This window comes from Onychostoma macrolepis, chromosome 05, assembly GCF_012432095.1.
Source record: "Onychostoma macrolepis isolate SWU-2019 chromosome 05, ASM1243209v1, whole genome shotgun sequence".
Lineage (NCBI taxonomy): Eukaryota > Metazoa > Chordata > Actinopteri > Cypriniformes > Cyprinidae > Onychostoma > Onychostoma macrolepis.
In genome coordinates, this window is record NC_081159.1 from 34,711,290 (window position 1) to 34,732,460 (window position 21,171).

A 21,171-nucleotide genomic window follows, 5' to 3' on the forward strand; every position below is an offset into this window, starting at 1 on the left:
GATGAACGTAGGAGTTGCAATAAACACTTTTATTCTGTTGCACAAAACTGAAGACGACATGATGACGGCACCATTTGATCCTTGCTTGACCAATCAGTGGAAAGGGGCTTTTCATTTCCGCCCACACGTGGAAATCGAACATTCAAGCTGTTTATCCATTTTCTACCCCTGAATGTAAGAACGGCAAATCAAGGCAATTTCTTGTTTTTTCTTTTTTTTGAAAAAACGAAAAACGAAAATGGTGCGGTTTTCTCGTGTTTCTTTTTTCAATGTTAAATCAAAAAACGAATGAACGCAACGTACACGGACCGATTTTACTTGTATATTTGTTTTTTTGTTTTTTGTTTGTTTGTTTTTGTTTTTGTTTTGTTTTTTTGTTTTTTACTTAGGCCTTTTCATTTCTTTTCTGTAAAGTGTTTTGCAAATATGGAGGATCAAACCTGCAGATATTTCAATAAATAACTTAATAAATTTTGTCATTATTTATTGATTTATTTTTCCTTCATGATTTTTTTATTTTATATTTATTATTTTTTAAATTAATTTTTTATTTATTTAATTATACATTTATTTATTTTTATCTTTATTCGCATATTTATTTATACCTTTATTCATTTAAACATAATTTATTTATTAGTTTGTTTGTTTGTTTATTTGTTTGTATTTATTGTTATATTTCTCTCTTGTATGCATCCATATTTATTTTCCCATTGTTACATTTATTCATTCATTTATTATTAATTTCTGCAGGTTTGGTCCTCCATATGTAAACACTGTTGTTATATGAATAAAACATTGAAATCGTTTCGAGAGAGCCCTATAATAATGTTGGATTGTTTCAACAGGTGGCAGTATTTTGCAGAAAATTGAAGGAGAAATAAGATTTCTTTTTTTTTTTACAAGTGTCTCTTCCTGATTTCCACAAGGGTCAGTTATAAGCAATCTGTAATCAAGAAATTTCTGTAGTCTCAATGTGTCACATTTTTCATTGAATTTTTTCCGAAAAAAGCTAATCTGCAAACAGAACCCTGTTTGAAATCAACCACCCCAAAATATCAACACCTAATGAATTTTTAATAAAATGTTTCATACATTTTCAACAACTTTTAATGTGTAAAAACTATGTACACGCACAACATGAAATGCAACAAAATGCTCGGAAATGAAAGTAATGCTTTAAGTCATTGTGTCATGGGACAAATGTAAGTCAAAGTAAAAGGGGAAAACGGTGCAACATGTCATTTATGACTTTTCCAACTGTTTGTAATAACAAAACAAGGAGTTTTAAAATGTAACAGGGATTGCACTCCAATATTCAAAAACATATTTTACAAAGCATAACTAGAAAATGTTACCAACTACAGAAATTCCCACAGATATTTTAAAGGGTTTGCCTAAATATGAAAACTCTGTCATCAGTTACTCATGTCACTCTACTTTTGTTCATTGAAACATCAATGAAAATATTTTTTAATGAAACCTAAGAGATTTCTGTCCTTCCAACGAAAGGTCACACAAACGAAACTTTGATGACTCAAATTCATAGAGACATCATAAAAGTAATTCATATGAGGTTTGTTCTGGTAACTGTTTCTCTTATGAAAGCTTGGATTACTGGATTACTCTGATGATGGAAGGACAGAAATCAGTCAAGTTTCATTATCTTTGTGTTTCAACGATAAAGAAAAGTTTTATGGGTTTGAAATGACACAAGGGTGGGTAACTGATGACAAAACCAAGAACCAAGCCTAAAAATCTAAATATTTCCCTTACATCTCCAGGTTTTCCGTGACTGTAAAGAAAAATGCTTATTTTATTGCTACTATCTTGACAAGGTACTTTTCCTGCAACTTATATTTCTCATCAGCTGTATTCTTCAATAATAATATCCACTGAGAAGTCTGCTCACAGCTGTATTGTTTATTAAGAGGAAATGATTTATTTCATGCTCCTTTAGCAGTAATTGATACCCACTATGTGTGGGTGGGTTCAGCGCATTTTTTGTGGATGGAAAGCAGCAGCATTGTCCTCTCAGATCCTGTTTCAGAGCTATTTCCCTCTGGCTGTAATCCCCCTAGGTCTTTCCCTTTTTGACAGCTCAGCAGTGCGTCTCGATCTGAAAGTCTCGATCGTGTCATTGCAAAAGCAAGTATTATAGAAGCTGGATGATGAAACGGTGAACGATGAAACTAGCAGCAGGTGCAGCATCTGAAATCTCAAAACAAAACCAAGGTAGAAGAAGAAACGTTCAGCTCCCTTTTCAGTAGAGCTTCTCATCTGGTGTTGGTAATACCACAGCAAAACAAACGGCTTCTGCTTTGTTTGCTTTCATCAAGACCAAACGCATCTGTTGGCTTCACGCATGACAGAGCACAGATATTTTGCTTGTTTCAGTCTTCAGTTTTTCTGACACTGCAGTGTGTGCTGTATTGGCTCTGGTAGCTCGATGTGTAGAGCACGACGCTCGCAACAGCCAAGTCATGGGTTCGATTCAGTCACTTTGGTTTAAAGCATCTTCGCAATGCACTACAGAGACTCTTGCGTGTCTTTCTGTCAGACAAAATTGGTGAGTGATGCAGCAGATCGCAAAGCAGCGTAGTTTCGTTTCTGGGAGCGCAGCAGGGGAGTCTGGGTGTTGGCGTCCTGTACGGTGTTGCTGCCGCTGAGAGAGCGAAAGTGCTGCTGCGTCCAGCCATAAACCAGGCAGTTTAACAGACCCTGAGAAGCAGAGGTGAAGGCCTGTCGAGAAAAAGAACAGGAACGTTTTACATTCGCAACTTAGTATGGTTAAAGCCATTGTTTTTTAGGAGTTTGATGTGTTTTGGCGAACCTGTAGGATGTAGAGAATGACTCCCATCCTTCCCTCTATTATGTCCGGCTTCACCAACATCATAGCGGCCAGAAATATTGCTGAAATAAACAAGAGATCATAAAAAACATAAAGGGAAAGCACGGAAAATAGAGTGTTTAGCTGTGGATTTATTTCACTCCAAAAAAAAAAAAAAGAGTTAGGCCTAAATTTGAATTATATGAAAATTTCCATCTATTTGCATTACACGGCTGTAACATAAACTAAGTAAATTAATGTGATGCATATTTGTCCATCATGCATAAATGAAAGAAGTAAGTTCCTGGCAAAGTTTATTATAAATTATTTGCATCTATTTGATTTTTTTTTTTAAATAATCATATTTTCAGGATGCATTTATTCAAATTGCTAACCTATTCATTGTGAAAACAAATGTATTCAGTCATAAAGTATGAATATGGTTATAATATGGCCAGCTCTGTAACAAGCAATAATTAATTAATTAGAATGTATGAGATTTATTTATTTTTTTAAATTTGATTTATTGAGAATTTATATATAGATTTGGTTATGTATTTAATAGTGCTGTCAAACGATTAATTGTGATTAGTTTTTGTTTATGTAATATGTGTGTGTACTGTGTATTTTTATGTATATATAAATTTATTTAATATACAAATTAGTGCTGTAAAACGATTAATCACGATAAAATCGCATCCTGGGTGCGATTTTATTTTTTCAAACTATATACTGTATGTGTGTGTCTTTATATATAAATAATAAATATACACAGTACACACAGATATATTATGTAAATAAAAACTTTTATTTTGGATGCGATTAATCGTGATTAATCATTTGACAGCACTAATACAAATATAACATATTTTTCTTAAATATATACATGCATGTGTGTGTATTTATATATACATAATAATATATACACACATAATAATGTGTGCTCACCTGGTCCCCAGCAGAAGAAGAAGGCTGAGGGATAAAGCAGCATACGCCGTTCCAGGAGACGCAGAGTTTCCCAATGATTGTCACAAAAGAAACCTTGAGACGTGATGACACGCTTGTACAGGGAGCGAGTTTTACACATGAGAGTCTAAAAATAAAACGAGGAATACAACTAGGTTATGACCGGAGAATCATATATCATTAGCCTTACATTCACTTACACTACCGTTCAAAAGTCTGGGGTCTGTGAGATTTTTGAATTTTTTCATTTAAAATGTGTTTTCTGTGTGAATGTATTTTAAATTTTCCCCTGTCTTGTGTTTTATTGAATCCTATTTTGTAGTATTGTTCCTGTGTTCTGTCTTCCTGTGTTTAGTTCTCATGTCCTCTGTTGCCTTTGTCTCCATAGTCACCCTTGTTTGTCCCATGATAATTCATTAGTCTCACCTGTTACTTATTAGCCTCTTGTTACCCTGTGTATTTATACTCCCGTGTTTCAGTCCTTTGTCGGTTGTTGTGTATACTTCCCATTGTATAGGTGATGTGTTGTTTTGGTTTTCATTGCTTTTAATGTATTTCTGCCTTTTTGGATTTTCTTTGTTTAGTGTTTATTAAATGATGCTGCATTTACTGTAGATCTTTGCTTCACCTCTTATTTTAGCATCATTACTCCAGTCTTCAGTGACACATGATCCTTCAGAAATCATTCTAATATGCTGATTTGCTGCTCAAGAAATATTTCTGGTTATTATCATTGTTGAAAACATTTGTGCTGCGTCATAGTTTTGTGAACATAGTGATACGATGTTTTGCAGCATTTATTAATCTAGGTTAATGTTCTACCATCACAACATGATTTCATTGAAAATAAGCTTTAATCAACTTGAAATGTTCAAAAACATTAGTATGTGGAAATTAAAATTACAGTATTGTACATTGCAATTTAATGTTAGCTAGTGCATTTACTAATGTTACCATATTAAATCTTTTTGTAGCGGTCTTTTTTTCTGTCATTGAATCATGATCAAATTAAATAAAACTAAACTTAACATTTGTAGTGTGTTTAAATTCAGTTAGATTCAGTAGATTTAAAAAAAAAAAAAAAAAAAAACTTTTATTTTGCATGGATGCATTAATTTAATCAAAAGTGACAGTATAGACATTTTTGAACTTTTTGTTTATCAAAGAATCCTGGAATAAATGTATCAGTTCCATAAAAACATAAAGCAGCACAACTGTTTTCAACATTGATAATAATCAGAAATGTTTCTTGAGCAGCAAATCAGCATATTACAATGATTTCTGAAGGATCATGTGACACTGAAGACTGGAGTAATGATGCTGAAAATTCACAGGAATACATTACATTTTACAATATGATACATAAGAAAAAATATTTGACAATATTACTGTTGAAACCTCTGAACCGTAGTATACATTTAAATCATACATTACAGAGATATTCAAAAATGAGATCAAGATATGTTCAATGTTAAAGACGGCTCACCGTGATGCCAATGAAGGTGATGAGGAAGGTAGTAAGGAAAATGGTCATGCAGTAGTCTTGAATGACACTACATGCTGTCATTTCTGTATTTACAGTTGAGGTGAGATACACAGCCCCCGTATGCATCAGCAAACATCTGGAAGACAATCACATCTGAATTAACATCATATTGAACAACTGTCTGGAATGCATTCAAACAACTAAACTACGGTTAGATGCAATTATTGAACTGAATGCTATACGCTTTTAATAATAATACGTTTATTCAAATAAGATGCCTTGATGAAATTACGATGACCAAGTAATAAATAATAAGAAAGTACAGTTTATTAATCATTTCATGTGCATGTGTGAACATATTTCCACTGACCTGTAGGGCTGGGTGAAGTTTGTGTAACACTGAAACACATTTCCTGCTACAAACACGGGCGCTGTGAGCATTAAAGGCAAAAGACTGTATGGAGAGATCATGACAGATAGTCAGTCAACCAAAAGCTTATAATTTCTGCTAATTTTCAACTATTTTGCATGCTATTTGCCCTAAATAGTATGCAAGGTTACAAGTAATGGGTTTATTGTAAATAATATTCCAAATGTGCATGCATATGTACTATTTCTGGATTTTGGATGCATAAAATGTAAATAAATCAGTAAAATCAGTAAGTACACAGTATATCATTTTTAGTTGTTAATTTTAGTTTATTTAGTATTAGTTATTCTAAAGTGAAAACTAAACAAAAAAAAAAGAGAAATGGCAAATAGCTGAAATCAAATAAGCAATTCAAATTTTATTTTTATTTCAGTTAACATTTGTTTCAAGTAATGAATTCTGAATTGTCTTTATAATTTTAGTTTTAGCTAATGATAATAAACAATAAAGGGAACTGCAGTGATAGAAATAGATAGTGATAGAAATTCCAATGCGGAATTCATTTCAATAAACAATCCTCAATAAAAAAATATTTAGCTAAAAGGTTATGAAATACAAAGAATTAATAAGAAGTGAAACTGCTGTGGTTATTTGATATGGTGGTAAATTTTTGTTTGTCAATATCTACACTAAGGCCTTTTGCCCCAGACTGAAGGGCTTTTACTGCAAATGTGGGGTAAAATGCACCATTTTCAGCACCATTTCTTTACACAAATTCATGTTTATAGATCTATAATTAATATCGGTTTGAATGATATTTCATATAATTTATGTTCTTACCATGACAGTACAGGACCAAGACATCTGCAGCTTCTTGTGTTTGCTGGATTCTGAAATAAACAAGCTAGTCAGCATTGCCAGTGTTTACATGCAGAATATCTTATGCTGCTTTATTACCATTATGAATGTGTTCATAATAGTGAATTGATTACCTCGCCAGGGAAACCGTTGAGTCTCTTGTACTTCCCCAGTAGTCCGGTGTAGAGCACCCAAACATAGTGCAGCGTATAGAAGAACGAGGCCATGTAAAGCGTCTGTAGGATGTGAAAGTCAAATGGAGAAGTTAATGAAGTTTAAGATATTTTAGTAACAGTTCACATCCACATTCTAACCATGCTGTCGCAATACTGTAAGCCACGATTTTCACATTACTGTTTGTTTGTGTGATTGCAGTGCTTTCCAACCCTGACCCTGATACCCACAACACGGCATACTTTGGTCACACTTTATTTTAAGGTCCAATTCTCACTATTAACAAACCATTAACTACAACTTTTGCCTCAGTAAATTCCTAGTTTGCTGCTTATTTAGTAGTTAGTAAGGTAGTTGTTAAGTTTGTAATATTGGGTAGGATTAAAGATGTAGAATATGGTCATGCAGAACAAGTGCTTTATAAGTGCTAATAAACAGCCAATATGTTAATAATAGGCATGCTAATAAGCAACTAGTTAATAGTAAGAATTGGTCCCTGTACTAAGTGTTATATTTGATCTCTCTCTTATCGAACACACCTGATTCAGGTTATCAGCTGGCTGTGTGAGATGAGAGAGACATGTAAATGAGTACAGTCGGGGCTTCCCCGTGTGAAAAAGAAGTACGCTTCAGCAAACTTTTCATAATAAGATGAGGACTTCATACAGACGTAATGTACTTCAAAAGAATATACTTAAGAACGAACTAAATGAAATGTTTTTAGAAATGTATTTGCATGTTAATTACAGTTTGAATTTATATTAATGCAATTAGCTGAACTACAGTGCTTTTTTGACCCAGTCAAGTACATCTTTATATATAATTTTATAATTATTTCTATTGCCTTTGAAATATGGTAAAAGTGTACTGCTGAATGTAACTGACAAGCATTAATAGTATGAACTCAAATATTATTTTAATGTCATTTCTATTGAAACTTGTATGTCATGTATTTATATATATATATATATTCATATATTTATAGCAATGAAGCTGCAATTTAGTACATTTAAAAATGAACTTTAAATGTAATTTCACTACAGTTAAAACTAAAGATTTGAAGTACACTACAAGTGCACATTCAATACAATTAAGCACACTTCTTTTTCAATCCAGGACCAATCCAAGACCAGGGTTGCAAATTGACTTTGACTTCTGGCACCTTTGTTGACATTCATGTCAAAGCAATGCAAATGCACTGAATGACATTCCAGGATTGAGAAACTTCTGAAAGATAAGATAACATATCTTTCTCCTAGAAATGCCAACATGGTTTTCCTTTCTGTTTTGTTTGAACTCAGCTGACTGCAAGAGTTGTTAGTTATATTTGATCAGGGTGTGTATTGCCTGATTTTAACAGTCACAGAAATGTACACGATTCGCACTATGTAAAAAATGCACAGTGAAATGCGTCAGTGGGCTAAAGTAGAGCACTGCATCATATTCAGTGCAATACTGCATTAACAGTGTGAGTGAAATACATTAAGCTCATGAAAAAGTGAATGGATGCCGATAAGCTTAAAAAATGACAAAAAAAAAAAAAAAACCCAGCACCATAAAAATCCTATAACACCAGTTCATACAAAATGCTATAATGTTATGTTACAATGCATGATTAAAATTACATTGAGACAATGTTAATATAGGCTAGTTTTCCATATTTCACAATGCAGTGGCTGCCTGTGACGAGACAAATGCTCGAGGAAGAGGAAAACCTAAACAGATAAAACCAGATCATTTTGATCATTCATTTGATTATTTTAGAGTTCTAAAAATATAAACGTTTGTAATAAACTCAGGTGGAGTCACCAGTGAGTGTGTCACATGAGCTCAGACAGGGTTTTCCAAACCTCAGTGCGTTTTCTCCACATGGAGGATTGACGAACAGTTTCAAAAGTCAAAAACTGGGCATTTTCCCACAGACAACAGGGGTTTAAATAGGGGCTAAACCTATTATTTGTTTAATAAATGATTCTTACATTTACGTAAGTAACAGTGTTAAATAGCTGGGCTTGACAAATGGAGCCAACAATATTTGCAAAAATTTAGAAAAAGGAATGATTATTTAAGGGTCCAAATGATGTTACTTTGTGCCACACATTCATGCAATGTTACTTTTTTGTAATGGGGAAAATGCTGAAGTGGCTAAATGTTTAATTTTAGGTTATTAAAGTTAGTTAATAATTATTTTAAATGAAATAGTATAACTATTAAAACTGTTTTTACTGCAATAAATTTATTCAGTTTAGTATAATATTAATTGTTGGATACAGACAAACCAAAATCAGCACAGGCATTTGATGGCATTTTACATTTCAAGTTGGGTCAGTTTCATGACAGCAAATCTCATAATAAATCTAATAAAGAAGATTTTTGAGTGCAATGCCTTACCAGTCTTGAGAAACCAAACCAATTAAAAACTTTGGCTCTACACATTACTGAGCTATGACGTTCACTCACACCCATGACAATCCACTGTTATAAACAAACATGTGCAGACTTTAAAAAGTGGGGCAGAACTAATTTTATCTGGGCAAAGAATATGAATCAAATTTGCTGCTCCACTTCCTTTTCAGACTCGTCCCAGTTCCATGTTTGTTTTGCGCTTTAGAACGAACTGGTTTTAGCGTCTGAGCTGAGAACAACTTGTTTTTGAAGTGAAACTGCCCAAGTACACATGATTTTATTCCCTGTGAATTTTTTTAGTTAAATGCCAAACAAGCAGGCCTCAATAATGAGAGACAAATGTTCAGGCCTGCAGTGCATTGGCAGGGAGGAAGCACAGGGTTAGAATGGTCCCTCCCTCATTTGTGTTTCTTTCTTTTTTAGCACATATTCTTTCCATTTTTATGCAATCCCAAATAGCAGTATCATACTGAATAATTACAATATTCATATGTCATGGCAGTCATATGATACTCCAGGGTGCTTCAAAGAATATCATGATATGACCTTGTCCAAACAAATGACTTTTTGGTAACATGGCATGGTTTTTAATGGATATTAAAAAACATGCTTTTGTTAAAATAAAAGTGATGACAATGAACGACTTGTTAAACATTTGAAAAGAATGTTCATCTAAGTGTGTGATTATTCTTTTGATGGCATTTAAAATGAATAAGGAATAGTCCCCCATCCATGCCGTACATGAGTTTGTTTCATCATTAGAACAGATTTGGAGAAATGTAGCATTGCATCACTTGCTCACCAATGGATCCTCTGCAGTGAATGGGTGCCGTCAGCTGATAAAACTGATAAAAACATTACATTAATCCACAAGTAATCCACACCACTCCAGTCCATCAATTAACATCTTGTGAAGTGAAAAGCTGCATGTTTGTAAGAAATAAATCCAATATTAAGTTTAAAATGCCGCTTCTGGCCAAAATATTTGTACATAGTCCATTATAATTCTTCCAGTGAAAAGTCCATCCCCTGTTGTCGTCTAACATCATACTAAATATCTAAAATATTTGTTTAGAACTGTTTCGGCTTGGGAACTATGCTTGGTTTGTGCATATTTCTCTCCTGATTCAGACGAGAATACTTTTTTTTTTTACTAGAGAAAGCAATGTTATAATGTTAGAAGTGACAATTTTAAGTTAATTTTAACAATTTTAACAATTGTTTTGTATAAAAATGCAGCTTTTCACTTCTCAAGACATTAATTGATGGACTGGAGTCGTGTGGATTACTTGTGGATTATTGTGATGTTTTTATCAGCTGTTTGGACTCTCATTCCGACGGCACCCATTCACTGCAGAGGATCCATTGGTGAGCAAGTGATGCAATGCTACATTTCTCCAAATCTGTTCTGATGAAGAAACAAATTTATCCACATTTTGGATGGCCTGAGGGTGAGTACATTTGGATCGCATTTTCATGTTTGGGTGAACTATTCCTTTAAAGGTTGTGAACATGCACTAGTCAATCAAACATGACTGCTCCTGTGCACGTGGCTTTATTTGTGGAAGTAGAAGCGTGTACATGGCATGTACATAAATGTACTCTTCTTCTGCCTGTGATAAGTATTATTTCTGTATGATATTGTGTCGGTTTTGTACCTGTTCCACTATGTGGAGGTTGTAGCAGGTGGCGTAAGCTTTACAGGACTGGGTGAAGAGAAGACCTCCACACATCCAACTCAAAGCTAACAGCAGGTCTGTTACACTTAACAAGAATAACGGCAGCACCTGAAACAGAGGTTTGTTTCAGTGGTCAAAATGACATGTTTGTTTGAACATATTATTAATAATTCACAGTGTATATAAATTAGATGGAGGCTTACCTCTGGTTTTCTTATTAGTCCTTTTAAACAGGCACATAAGATTATGGAGCCAGCACCTAAAATGCTGGAAGGCAAATTATTAGTAAATATAAATAAGTATACAAGACATAAACATTTATTAATACGTGTCTCTTTAATAAATGACTGCAAAACTAAAGTAAAATAAATGAATAGATACCTTAGGACGGCCATTGTTATTTGAATCCATCGAACTATAGAGTATATCTAAGAAAAGAAAAGAAAAGTAGTTTATTTAATCTGGCTGTGTTTATTTTAGGCATGTAGAACATAAAACATAAGACAACAGCCTATTTTTATGAGCTTATGATAACATGACCCAGATATGAAGCGTCTGGAAATATCATACTTCACGAAAGTCCGTGATTCATTAATATGCTAAAGAATTATCAGCGTGTTTGAATTATTTCTCAAGTATTTTAAACAATTGTGATTATTTTGCAGTTTAAAACGATAATTTAAAGAAAACATCTCCATGTGTGCGTCTGCAGCATAGTTTAACTATGAGACATGCTCTGGTTTGTGTAAAATGTTGTAAAACTACTTACAGATGTCCAGTTTTCAGTCGGAATGGTGGTGTTCATCTGTGACTTATTTTGGCCAAAAATGTCCATATTGTAAAATGTAAAAATATATTAATCAATTTAACATTAACCCTATTCCTCTCGAAATCCGTCCTATGTAACAACAGCAAATAACTGTTGTAACAAATTTCTAATTGCTACCAGAATATTCCAAAATAGTAATAATGACTTATTCAGGAGACACTGGAGTAACAAACTGCGCTTTCGAATTGCAGTACTGTAAATAATAAGCTGCACGCCCCGCCCACTTTATCACAAAACGATTTTAATTGGCTACGTCCCGATTGCGTCACACTTTCGTCATGTTTTAATGTATACTCGGCGCTCAAAGCGACCGCTCGCCTCACCATACGCATGACAAAATAGTGGCGCATTGTTTTGGCTCACAGAACCGTCTGTATTAGCAAGGACATCCTGTTTTGGACCGAAATATTTTACATTTTGTCAAATTATGCGTGAAACTATGCCAAACTATCCGTAACAATGTCGTTTAAACTGCCGTTGTGATGACAGTCAGCATGCATCAAGGTTTTTAGGCTGTGCTCCAACACAGGCAATATTTAGTCAAAACTGAAAGTCTCATTAACTATCGCGTTATTTTATCAGCTATAAATTACTTATACCTATTAGTGTCCTTTTTTAATTATACTTTTGAGACATAATTATCATAATCGTGATTGCCATGAAATAATAAAAGTAGCTCACTGTTTAGTAAGAACAAAGTTGACATGGTGATACAGACTGAATTTGTGAAATATTATGTGCATACACAGACGTGTTTTTAATCTGAATCCAGTTTCCATAAATAGCCTATGAATGTTTCCATTCTAATTGCTCAGTATGTATCAAACTTCAATCATCTTCACTTTCTGTCTTGTCTAGTTTGGAAGGAAGAGTTACAGTACATGCGTGACTGATGTTCAAATATGTCCATAACATTTCATGTTTATGTGTTCGTCTGTCAGGTCACTTCGGCATCAGAGCACTGCATCATCAAACACTGTCCTGCTTCATTAATGGCAGTATGCCTGAGAACAATGAGCACAAGGACTGCCTATAAGAGCTGTCTAATACAGTTTACGTCATCGCTTCATATCAGCCATGAACTGTGCTGCACTTGAGGTGAGGGAATAGTTCATTATTAATGTGCTGCTTCAGTGGAGGTGAGATCTGAGTCCAGATCGTCATGGCATTCCTCCTTCCTCTCTCCGTCCACTGTCCTGTCCATTAAAACGCATATAAAAAGCCCATAAACAAACTTGTTTCATCTGAGCACATCTACAGTAGCTATGATCTTTCATGCAGTTGGAAAACAGAAGTATGAAAATATAAACAGGACGCAGAAAATTAAGCATCGTACGACAGACACAGAGGTGAAAGGTGAACATGGTTCTCTGCTCTAACACAATAGTCACCTTTCAGTCTTTGATTTTTAATTTCATGTGCATACGCTACTGTTCACATGTGTTTTTTGTAAAGAAATTAATACATTTATTCAATAACCGTGCATTAAATTATGCATTTAAAAAGTGCCAGTTAAGACATTTACAAAAGATTTCAATAAATGCTGTCCTTTTGAATTTTCTATTAATCAAAGAATCCTGAAAAATAAAATGCGTCACGTGTCCACAAAAATATGAAGCAGCACAACTGTTTTCTGATTTTGACGGCACCCATTCACTGCAGAGGATCCATTAGTGCAAGTAATGTAATGCTACAATTCTCTAATTCTCTTCCCATGAGCAAACAAACTCATCTATACTTTGGATGGCCTGGGAGAGTAAATTTTCATTTTGGGGTGAACTAATCCTATAATGGACACTTTAGCTAGTATCTTTGTGATCTGATGCATCATTCCAGATAACTGATCCAAAATGTACTATGGGGATCAACCAGACCGCAGGGTTTATCCAGAAAACCTGTGTTTGGAGGTAACGTGGAGATCGAGTCTTTGTATTTCAGTTCTTTTTTTTAATTATTATTTATTTTATTGAAATTCAGTATATTTTCTTTCTACTAACAAAAATACAATATCATTTGCATATCTAACAATAAATAAATAATACTAAGGATAAAGATATTACAGATGCTTTGGCCTCAAGCTGTGGGGCATTATCATGATGTTTCGAATCCAAAACAGATATGTTTGTATGAAATAGCAAAATAAAAACCCCTTTTCTCTCTTCCCCTTTTAATTTCCACTGAAATAAGTGTGTCACGATACACAGCTTGACCTGGTGTTGCTTACAAGCGTAACTGTAATATCTGGGAGTTGGAAGAAGCAGTATGAAAAATAAAATGAAATGTATTGGATGGCCTTAAGCTATTGCTATATTTAAGGTAGATTTGCTATGAAACACAAATTAAATGCACAGGCCTCTTTTTTGTGAGGTCAGTTGTACTTGAATGTTAAATTTGATAAGGAATATGGCATAATATATTATCTTCTAGCCAAATTAGATAACAGTTATATAACTTTCACTAAATAACTTTCATTTGGGTGTGTGTGTGTGTGTGTGTGTTTTGCCTCAGGAAACAAGACAGTAGAAAAGTACTGTGTAGACTTGATATTCATAGATTCAGGAACAAGGAAAACCCCTAACAGCCTCACGGCCGGGCTTTCTGATTTCCAGGACAGACATGGAATATTTTAACAATGCCCAGAGCACATGATCACATAAACTAAAAAAAAAAAAGAAAGAAAGAAAAACCTTAAACACGGAAACAATCTTCATGCCAATCACACTATTGCCACATATCAAATATTCACATACAGGGTGTGCGAGTTTTCAACACATGCCACCGTAAAAATGCTGCTGGTAATACACACATTCCAAACACAAAAACATTCTAGATATATAATTTAATCAGATCATAAATGTTCTATCAAACATGTTTTATAAATCAACTTTTTTCCCATTTATGTAGATCTCCATTGCAAAGTAATTTATACTTACTAACTTCAAAACTTTCCGTATTCACTTCCCTTTGGGTAAAGTGTGTATTGTGATTATGATAAAAGTATGTAGCTGACTGCATAAGAGCATGTATCAGCAGATTAGAATGATTTTTAAAAGATTATGTGACACTGAAGACTGGAGTAATGGTGCTGAAAATTCAGCCTTACATCACAGGAATAACTTTTATATATATACATACAGGAATAACATATATATATATAAAATATTAATTATATATATAGAAATTGTATAAAATATTAACTAATGTTTGATTTTCACCCACAAATTGCCAGCAAGTCTCACAGTTAATTAAACAGCAAGTAACACACTGAATTAAACATGACATTTTTAAATGGAAAGACTGATTTTTTTTTTCTTGTAAAACATACTCTAATAATGTTTGTTTTATTTACAACTTCACAGTGTATGGGAAGTTAATTTAGGATGCCCATGTTTTTTTCCCCAAACTGAATGTTCACTGACGCAGTGACGTAGCACTTTTTTTTTTTCATTGGAGGTATTTGCCTTTCAGGACTTACAAGAGAACTTTGTTGACGGATATTGTTAGTAATAAAAACATTCTTGTTTAAACCACAACAATCTTTGATAATACACTGGCCCAAAACGTATTGGAACACTTAAGCCAGACTAAAATATCTGAATATCATTGTATTGGCCAACAAAAATATAGAACCAGATGATCAAAACTAACCTCACTTTTTAAGCTATATTTGCATTAATTTTTATAATCTGCTCCCAAGATGATATTTAGTGGATGTATGAAGTCAAGTACATCACTTGCTCACCAATGGATGCATGTGATGCAGTGAATGGGTGCCGTCAGAATGAGAGTCCAAAGAGCTGATAAAAACATCACAATAATCCACGACTCCAATCCATCAGGTAATGTCTTGTGCAGCCAAAGGCTTTGCGTTTGTAAGAAACTATTCCATCATTAATAAGTTTTAACGTTAAACTGTTGCTTCTGGCCAAAATACGAGTCCGTGATTCATAATAATGCTTTCTCCAGTGAAAATCTTATCCACATATTGGATGGCCTGAGCCGGGGTGTGCAAATTTTCAGCAATCTTTCATTTTTTTTTATTTTGAAATGTAGTTTAAGTGTAAAAATCTTTTTAGAGGCCACAGGATTTAAATGTGAAATCTTCTGCCATCTTGTGGCATTTTGTTGCAGGTCATCAAAAACTTTATTATATAAAAAAAAATACATTTCAGACAAAAATATAATACATAAATCCACTACAAAAATGTCCCAAATCATATGAATGAAATGACAGGAAACACAAAGACATCTTGGTTAGTAATTCATTTCCTAAAGTGGAATCAAGCCTCTTGTTTCTCTCTCATACAGATCTGGAATGTGTCCGACAGGCGAGTTTATCATACTGACTGTATTTTTGCCATGTAATTTGCGCTCGTACTCGATCAGCTGCCTCCAGAAGCCGCTGTTGGGTCTCACTATGGGTCTGAGTGATTTGAGCAGCGCGTGCGCCTCCGCTAGCGTCAAGCGGCGATGTTTCATCAGATACGCCAGACACAGCGTTGCCGAGCGACTGACGCCTGCGTTACAGTGAAGCAGCACGCGTCCGTCTTCATCACTGACATGCTGTATCTTATCAGCAACGGTGTCAAAATAGTCACAGAGTCTGGATTCGGGATCATCAGAGACAGGCACGTGCATGTAACCCACAGTGGGAATGTTTGTGTTGCTTATGTCCTGAGTCGTGTTAATAACACATGTAATGTTGAGAGAACGAATGACCGAAGAGTCGCTTGCTGTTTTGCTGTTGCCGATGTACAAACAGTCCGTTATCTGAGCAAACCCACCGAGTCCACCAGCTCTTCCTGACATGGTATGAATACTGGGGAAAATGTGCAAGTGTCAGTATTGCAAACATCACAACTAAAAAGCATAATCTGACAAACGTTAATGTTGCTTACACGATTATTAGGGCTGTAAAACGATTAATCACGATTAATCGCATTCAAAATAAAAGTTTATGCTTACATAGGCTACTATATGTGTGTGTACTGTGTATATTTATTATGTATAAATACACACACATATGTATATATTAAGGAAAAACATGTTAGATTGATATATAAAATATTTATATAAATTATACAAGTATAAATATACATACGAATATTTTTTAAATATATACATATATGAGTGTGTATTTATATATATACATAAATAAACAGTACACACACATATAGTATGTAAAAATAAAGTTTTATTTTGAATGCAGTTAATCACGATTAATTATTTTGCAGCCCTAAAATACTTTCAAAAGCTTTTTGTTTGAAGGTACAGACCATACAATCGGTGATATACACAGACTGAGTGTTGCTGAGTGGTTAGGCAATTGGCACTGAATTCTAGATTGTTGCTAGGGTGTTGCTAAGGCATTCTGGGTGGTTGTTAGGCAGCTTCCAGGTAGTTCAAAGTAGTTGAGACTACAGACATACAGATACAGTAGATACTGATACTAGATAGACAGATGGATAGATATACAGTGGGGGAAAAAATTATTTGATCCCCTGCTGATTTTGTACATTTGCCCACTGACAAAGAAATGATCAGTCTATAATTTTAATGGTAGGTTTATTTGAACAGTGAGAGACAGAACAACAACAAAAATATCCAGAAAAACGCATTTCAAAAAAAGGTATAAATTGATCCTCTCTAAGTCATTAAGGTTTCGAGGTTGACGTTTGGCAACTCGAACCTTCAGCTCCCTCCACAGATTTTCTATGGGATTAAGGTCTGGAGACCGGCTAGTCCACTCCAGGACCTTAATGTGCTTCTTCTTGAGCCACTCCTTTGTTGCCTTGGCCGTGTGTTTTGGGTCATTGTCATGCTGGAATACCCATCCACGACCCATTTTCAATGCCCTGGCTGGCTTCAATGCCCCGTCCCTTTGATGCATTATATTACAGTTGTCCCGTCCCCTTAGTTGTCCCGTCCACTTAGCAGAAAAAACACCCCCAAAGCATAATGTTTCCACCTCCATGTTTGACGGTGGGGATGGTGTTCTTGGGGTCATAGGCAGCATTCCTCCTCCTCCAAACACTACGAGTTGAGTTGTGTCTCTATCTGTGTGCAATAATGTGTGTGTGCGTGCGTCTATGAAAGCAGCGAAGCCAACTGCATATAGTTTTAAGGAAACTTTTATTAGTAAAATAGCTTTGATAGGGTACTGACTCGCAACGTTATTTCTCTGCAATGAGGGGGTAAAATCGCTGTTTTTGAAGTAAGTAGGTTCACACACGCAACTTTCATCCCTCTCTCTCTGTCTCTCACTCACTAATTCAAATAAATGATTAATTCATTCAAATAAACGTGATCTTACTGCACTACATCTCTGTGTCTGATTTAAAGCAGGCCAAATGCTAACGAGCCTTAACCGACGGAAATGACCATAAGGTGGAAGAATTATCGTGTTGTCCTATACAACCATTCCAAAACTCGGCAGAATTTGTGTGACCGCTGCACTTGATGTTCATAAACTTTCATAACTGGTGTTTTTCTTTTACCTTGTGAAGTGGCAGAGCCTTGATGAATCTGTTTCTTTACATGTATTTGCTTACTGACCGTTTCATGCAATCGTGAAATACAGCATCCTTTTTAAAAAATGTTTTAATTGTCTATTCGTTGTGGAAAAAAAAAGATTTCGGGTTCGGGCTCTAAATTTAACCGTGCCGCTTGGGACGGGTCAGATAATTTCGTGTACTGGCCGGGTTCGGGCTTCAGTTTAGCCCTTGCAGACCTCTAGTTCTGGGCTGATTCCTCACCATTCTCATGATCATTGAAACTCCACGAGGTGAGATCTTGCATGGAGCCCCAGTCCGAGGGAGATTGACAGATATTTTGTGTTTCTTCCATTTGCGAATAATCGCACCAGCTGTTGTCACCTTCTCACCAAGCTGCTTGGTGATGGTCTTGTAGCCCATTCCAGCCTTGTGTAGGTCTACGATCTTGGACAGCTCTTTGGTCTTGACCATGGTGGAGGGTTTGGAATCTGATTGATTGATTGCTTCTGTGGACAGGTGTCTTTTCTACAGGTAACAAACTGAGATTAATCTCCGCTCCTTACCTGTATAAAAGACACCTGGGAGCCAGAAATCATGCTGATTGATAGGGGATCAAATACTTTTATGAAATGCGATTTTCTGGATTTTTTTTTTTTTGTTATTCTGTCTCTCACTGTTAAAATAAACCTGCCATTAAAATTATAGACTGATAATTTCTTTGTCAGTGGGCAAACGTACAAAATCAGCAGGGGATCAAATAATTTTTTTCCCCCCCACTGTAGATTAGGACAGTGCTGAGTAGATTACTTGTAAATTGTAATCCATTAATGATTCCAATTTACATGACAAAATTAGTAATGTAATCCATTACATTACACACATTTGGTAATATAATTGGAATACTTTTTGATTACTTTTGACCCAAGTTGTTTGTCACATTGATTTATAGGATAATCATGAACAATATTGATATAAAACTACAAGGAGAAAGAAAATATTTTCCAATCATTGCTGTTAACAACATGAAGTGCATTACACATTACATTACGTCAAATGTTTGTGACGAAACTGCAGGGAGTTTGTGAGTTTAATGACTAACTAATAATTAATTAAATCATATCTAAAATGAAAATAAATAATTTTAGTAGAACAACAATCAAAATAAAAAACTTACTAAAAATATGTAAATATTAACCAGAGTTAGAGAACATGCAAATGTGTCAATCCTGTTATCTTTTTTAAAATGTAAATTTAAACAATTATTTTTTACATTTAATATAATCAATATCTACAAGTAAAATCCTTTCAAAATGTACATTATGTGCTTTTGTGAACTTGACTATTAGCTAGCAATTAACAAATTTGTTTGAAATCGTCAAACCTGTTACTTTTTAGAGTAACATGTTTTGACACGTGGGTAACAGGGATGACATTGATTAGGTTTGACCCTGTTTTTAAAGATTGTCTGTGTAAAATTCAAACACTTTAAAGGTCACCCTCTATATATTATTGAGCTAATGCCTGTATCATTCAGTGGCATATGAGTTCTAATTAAACTATAGTATCTAGTGATGCTTGTGTCAGTAACAGGGTTGACAAAAATATCAACACACGAGGTAGAAAAATAGTCATAAAATAATAAATATTATAACAGCCTGAGATGGCACAATACAATTTCTTGTCATTTTAAGGTGTCTTCACTTTATGGATATTTAAAAAATATTGATTAATCTTATTTTATTTTTCAATTTTTCCAAGTGGAAAAGGCACCGATTTCATGGAATGACCCATATGTAAATAAGAAATAACATGAATTAGTGCATTTTAATGTTTTTGAAAAATTCTTACAAAGACAGTAATAATAATTAAAATAAAAATGAATGCGTTCATTAAAAGCTGTCTTAAACATTTTTTTTTAAATCCAGTGCTGTGTGGCCTCTCAGTTTTCTGTGTAATTATAGCCACCTGACTAGTGACTGGTCTTTGTGTGGATGTCAATAAAACTGGAAGACTTTCTGAAAGTTGCAGAAGGTACATTTAAAAGATGAAAAAGAATAATTATGGCAAATAAATACATTATAAATAATGTAATGCTATTGTGTGAATAATATACAATCAATAAAAAAGTAAGTGTAGTCTGAGTAAGTGTAGGAGTATTTTAAAATCTAATATAATCTAATTACAAGTACTTAATTTATGGATTCTGATTATTTAATCCAGATCACATGTCAGTTACCCAGCACTATATACTGATACCAGACAGACAGACTGATACCAGACTTTAAAACCTAGGCCATGGGTTGGGATTTTTTTTAAAAGGACGTTTGTACAACATAATAAAGCAGTCTATACAGCACACAGAGATTTGTGATTGTAAAATATTATACTAGATTCGCCGCTCTTTATCAGTGCATTGATAAACATTTCAAGTCAGTGTATTTATCAATAGTTTACGCTGCATTATAAAAGATACATCTTGGATTGCCTTAAAATCTTTATTAGTAGGCTATAACTGCAAAAAGTGCTAAAATATGAGCAATAATATGATTACCTACCTGTGCGCGGCTGCAGCTGATGAAGTCTTCTTCTACTCGATGCGGCTTGGAAACTGTAACAGCACATCGCCACCTAGCGTTGAGAGTTATAAACGCCAAAAACGAAACTGCCAAATAACAGTAACAAGTCAAAAACTCATTGGCGAAAAGGAGGAGGAGCTGCTGACTTCCAATTCATAAGAATAAGTCGCCTAGCCAGTAGAGTTGCAAAGGCTACACTGTCAGCCTGTAATGTGTTTAAATCGACAGATTCTGGCAGAATGCCAAACAATGCTGTTAAGGGGTTGGGGTGTAATGGTAAAGAAAAAATAACAGAAAAGCATCTAAAGACTTTCCTCCAGAAATCAGACCCAGACAGGTCCAGAAAGAATGCAATAACATAGCTGGTTCAGTTGCGCAGTGAAGGCAGGTAGGGTCAAAATCAGGGAATATTTAGTTTAATTTAGTTCTAGACCAATGGACTCTGTGCACTAGCTTAAATTGAATGAGAGTGTGTCTAGCATTTATGGATGATGAGTGTATTCGGG

At 34.5% G+C, this 21,171-nt stretch overlaps 2 protein-coding genes across 2 annotated transcripts; both read right to left on the minus strand.

Annotated features, from left to right (window-relative positions):
* Positions 1-1,224: 1,224 nt before the first annotated feature.
* Positions 1,225-12,031, minus strand: tmem116 (transmembrane protein 116). The gene is made up of 11 exons (XM_058774600.1): positions 11,536-12,031; positions 11,148-11,194; positions 10,970-11,033; positions 10,746-10,874; positions 6,642-6,743; positions 6,490-6,539; positions 5,650-5,733; positions 5,280-5,415; positions 3,776-3,920; positions 2,831-2,910; positions 1,225-2,739 (listed from the first exon to the last, which is right to left on the minus strand). Exons 1-11 carry the CDS (start codon positions 11,599-11,601, stop codon positions 2,554-2,556), a joined length of 1,089 nt encoding a protein of 362 aa, XP_058630583.1. The 5' UTR covers positions 11,602-12,031; the 3' UTR covers positions 1,225-2,553.
* A 1,645-nt stretch (positions 12,032-13,676) lies between these two features.
* Positions 13,677-20,751, minus strand: zgc:153044 (uncharacterized protein LOC751678 homolog). Its single transcript, XM_058777483.1, has 2 exons — positions 20,645-20,751; positions 13,677-16,414 (listed from the first exon to the last, which is right to left on the minus strand). Exon 2 carries the CDS (start codon positions 16,402-16,404, stop codon positions 15,865-15,867), a length of 540 nt encoding a protein of 179 aa, XP_058633466.1. The 5' UTR covers positions 16,405-16,414; positions 20,645-20,751; the 3' UTR covers positions 13,677-15,864.
* Positions 20,752-21,171: the final 420 nt, after the last annotated feature.

Bases quoted from the DNA above. Each gene is read 5' to 3' on its own strand.
- tmem116 (XM_058774600.1), bottom strand. From the start codon at position 11,601: ATGGACATTTTTGGCCAAAATAAGTCACAGATGAACACCACCATTCCG. The intron at 10,875-10,969 runs GTAAGCCTCCAT...CCTCTGTTTCAG, and splicing joins GACTAATAAGAAAACCAGAG to GTGCTGCCGTTATTCTTGTT. The intron at 2,740-2,830 runs GTTCGCCAAAAC...TTTTCTCGACAG, and splicing joins TCATTCTCTACATCCTACAG to GCCTTCACCTCTGCTTCTCA.
- zgc:153044 (XM_058777483.1), bottom strand. From the start codon at position 16,404: ATGTCAGGAAGAGCTGGTGGACTCGGTGGGTTTGCTCAGATAACGGAC.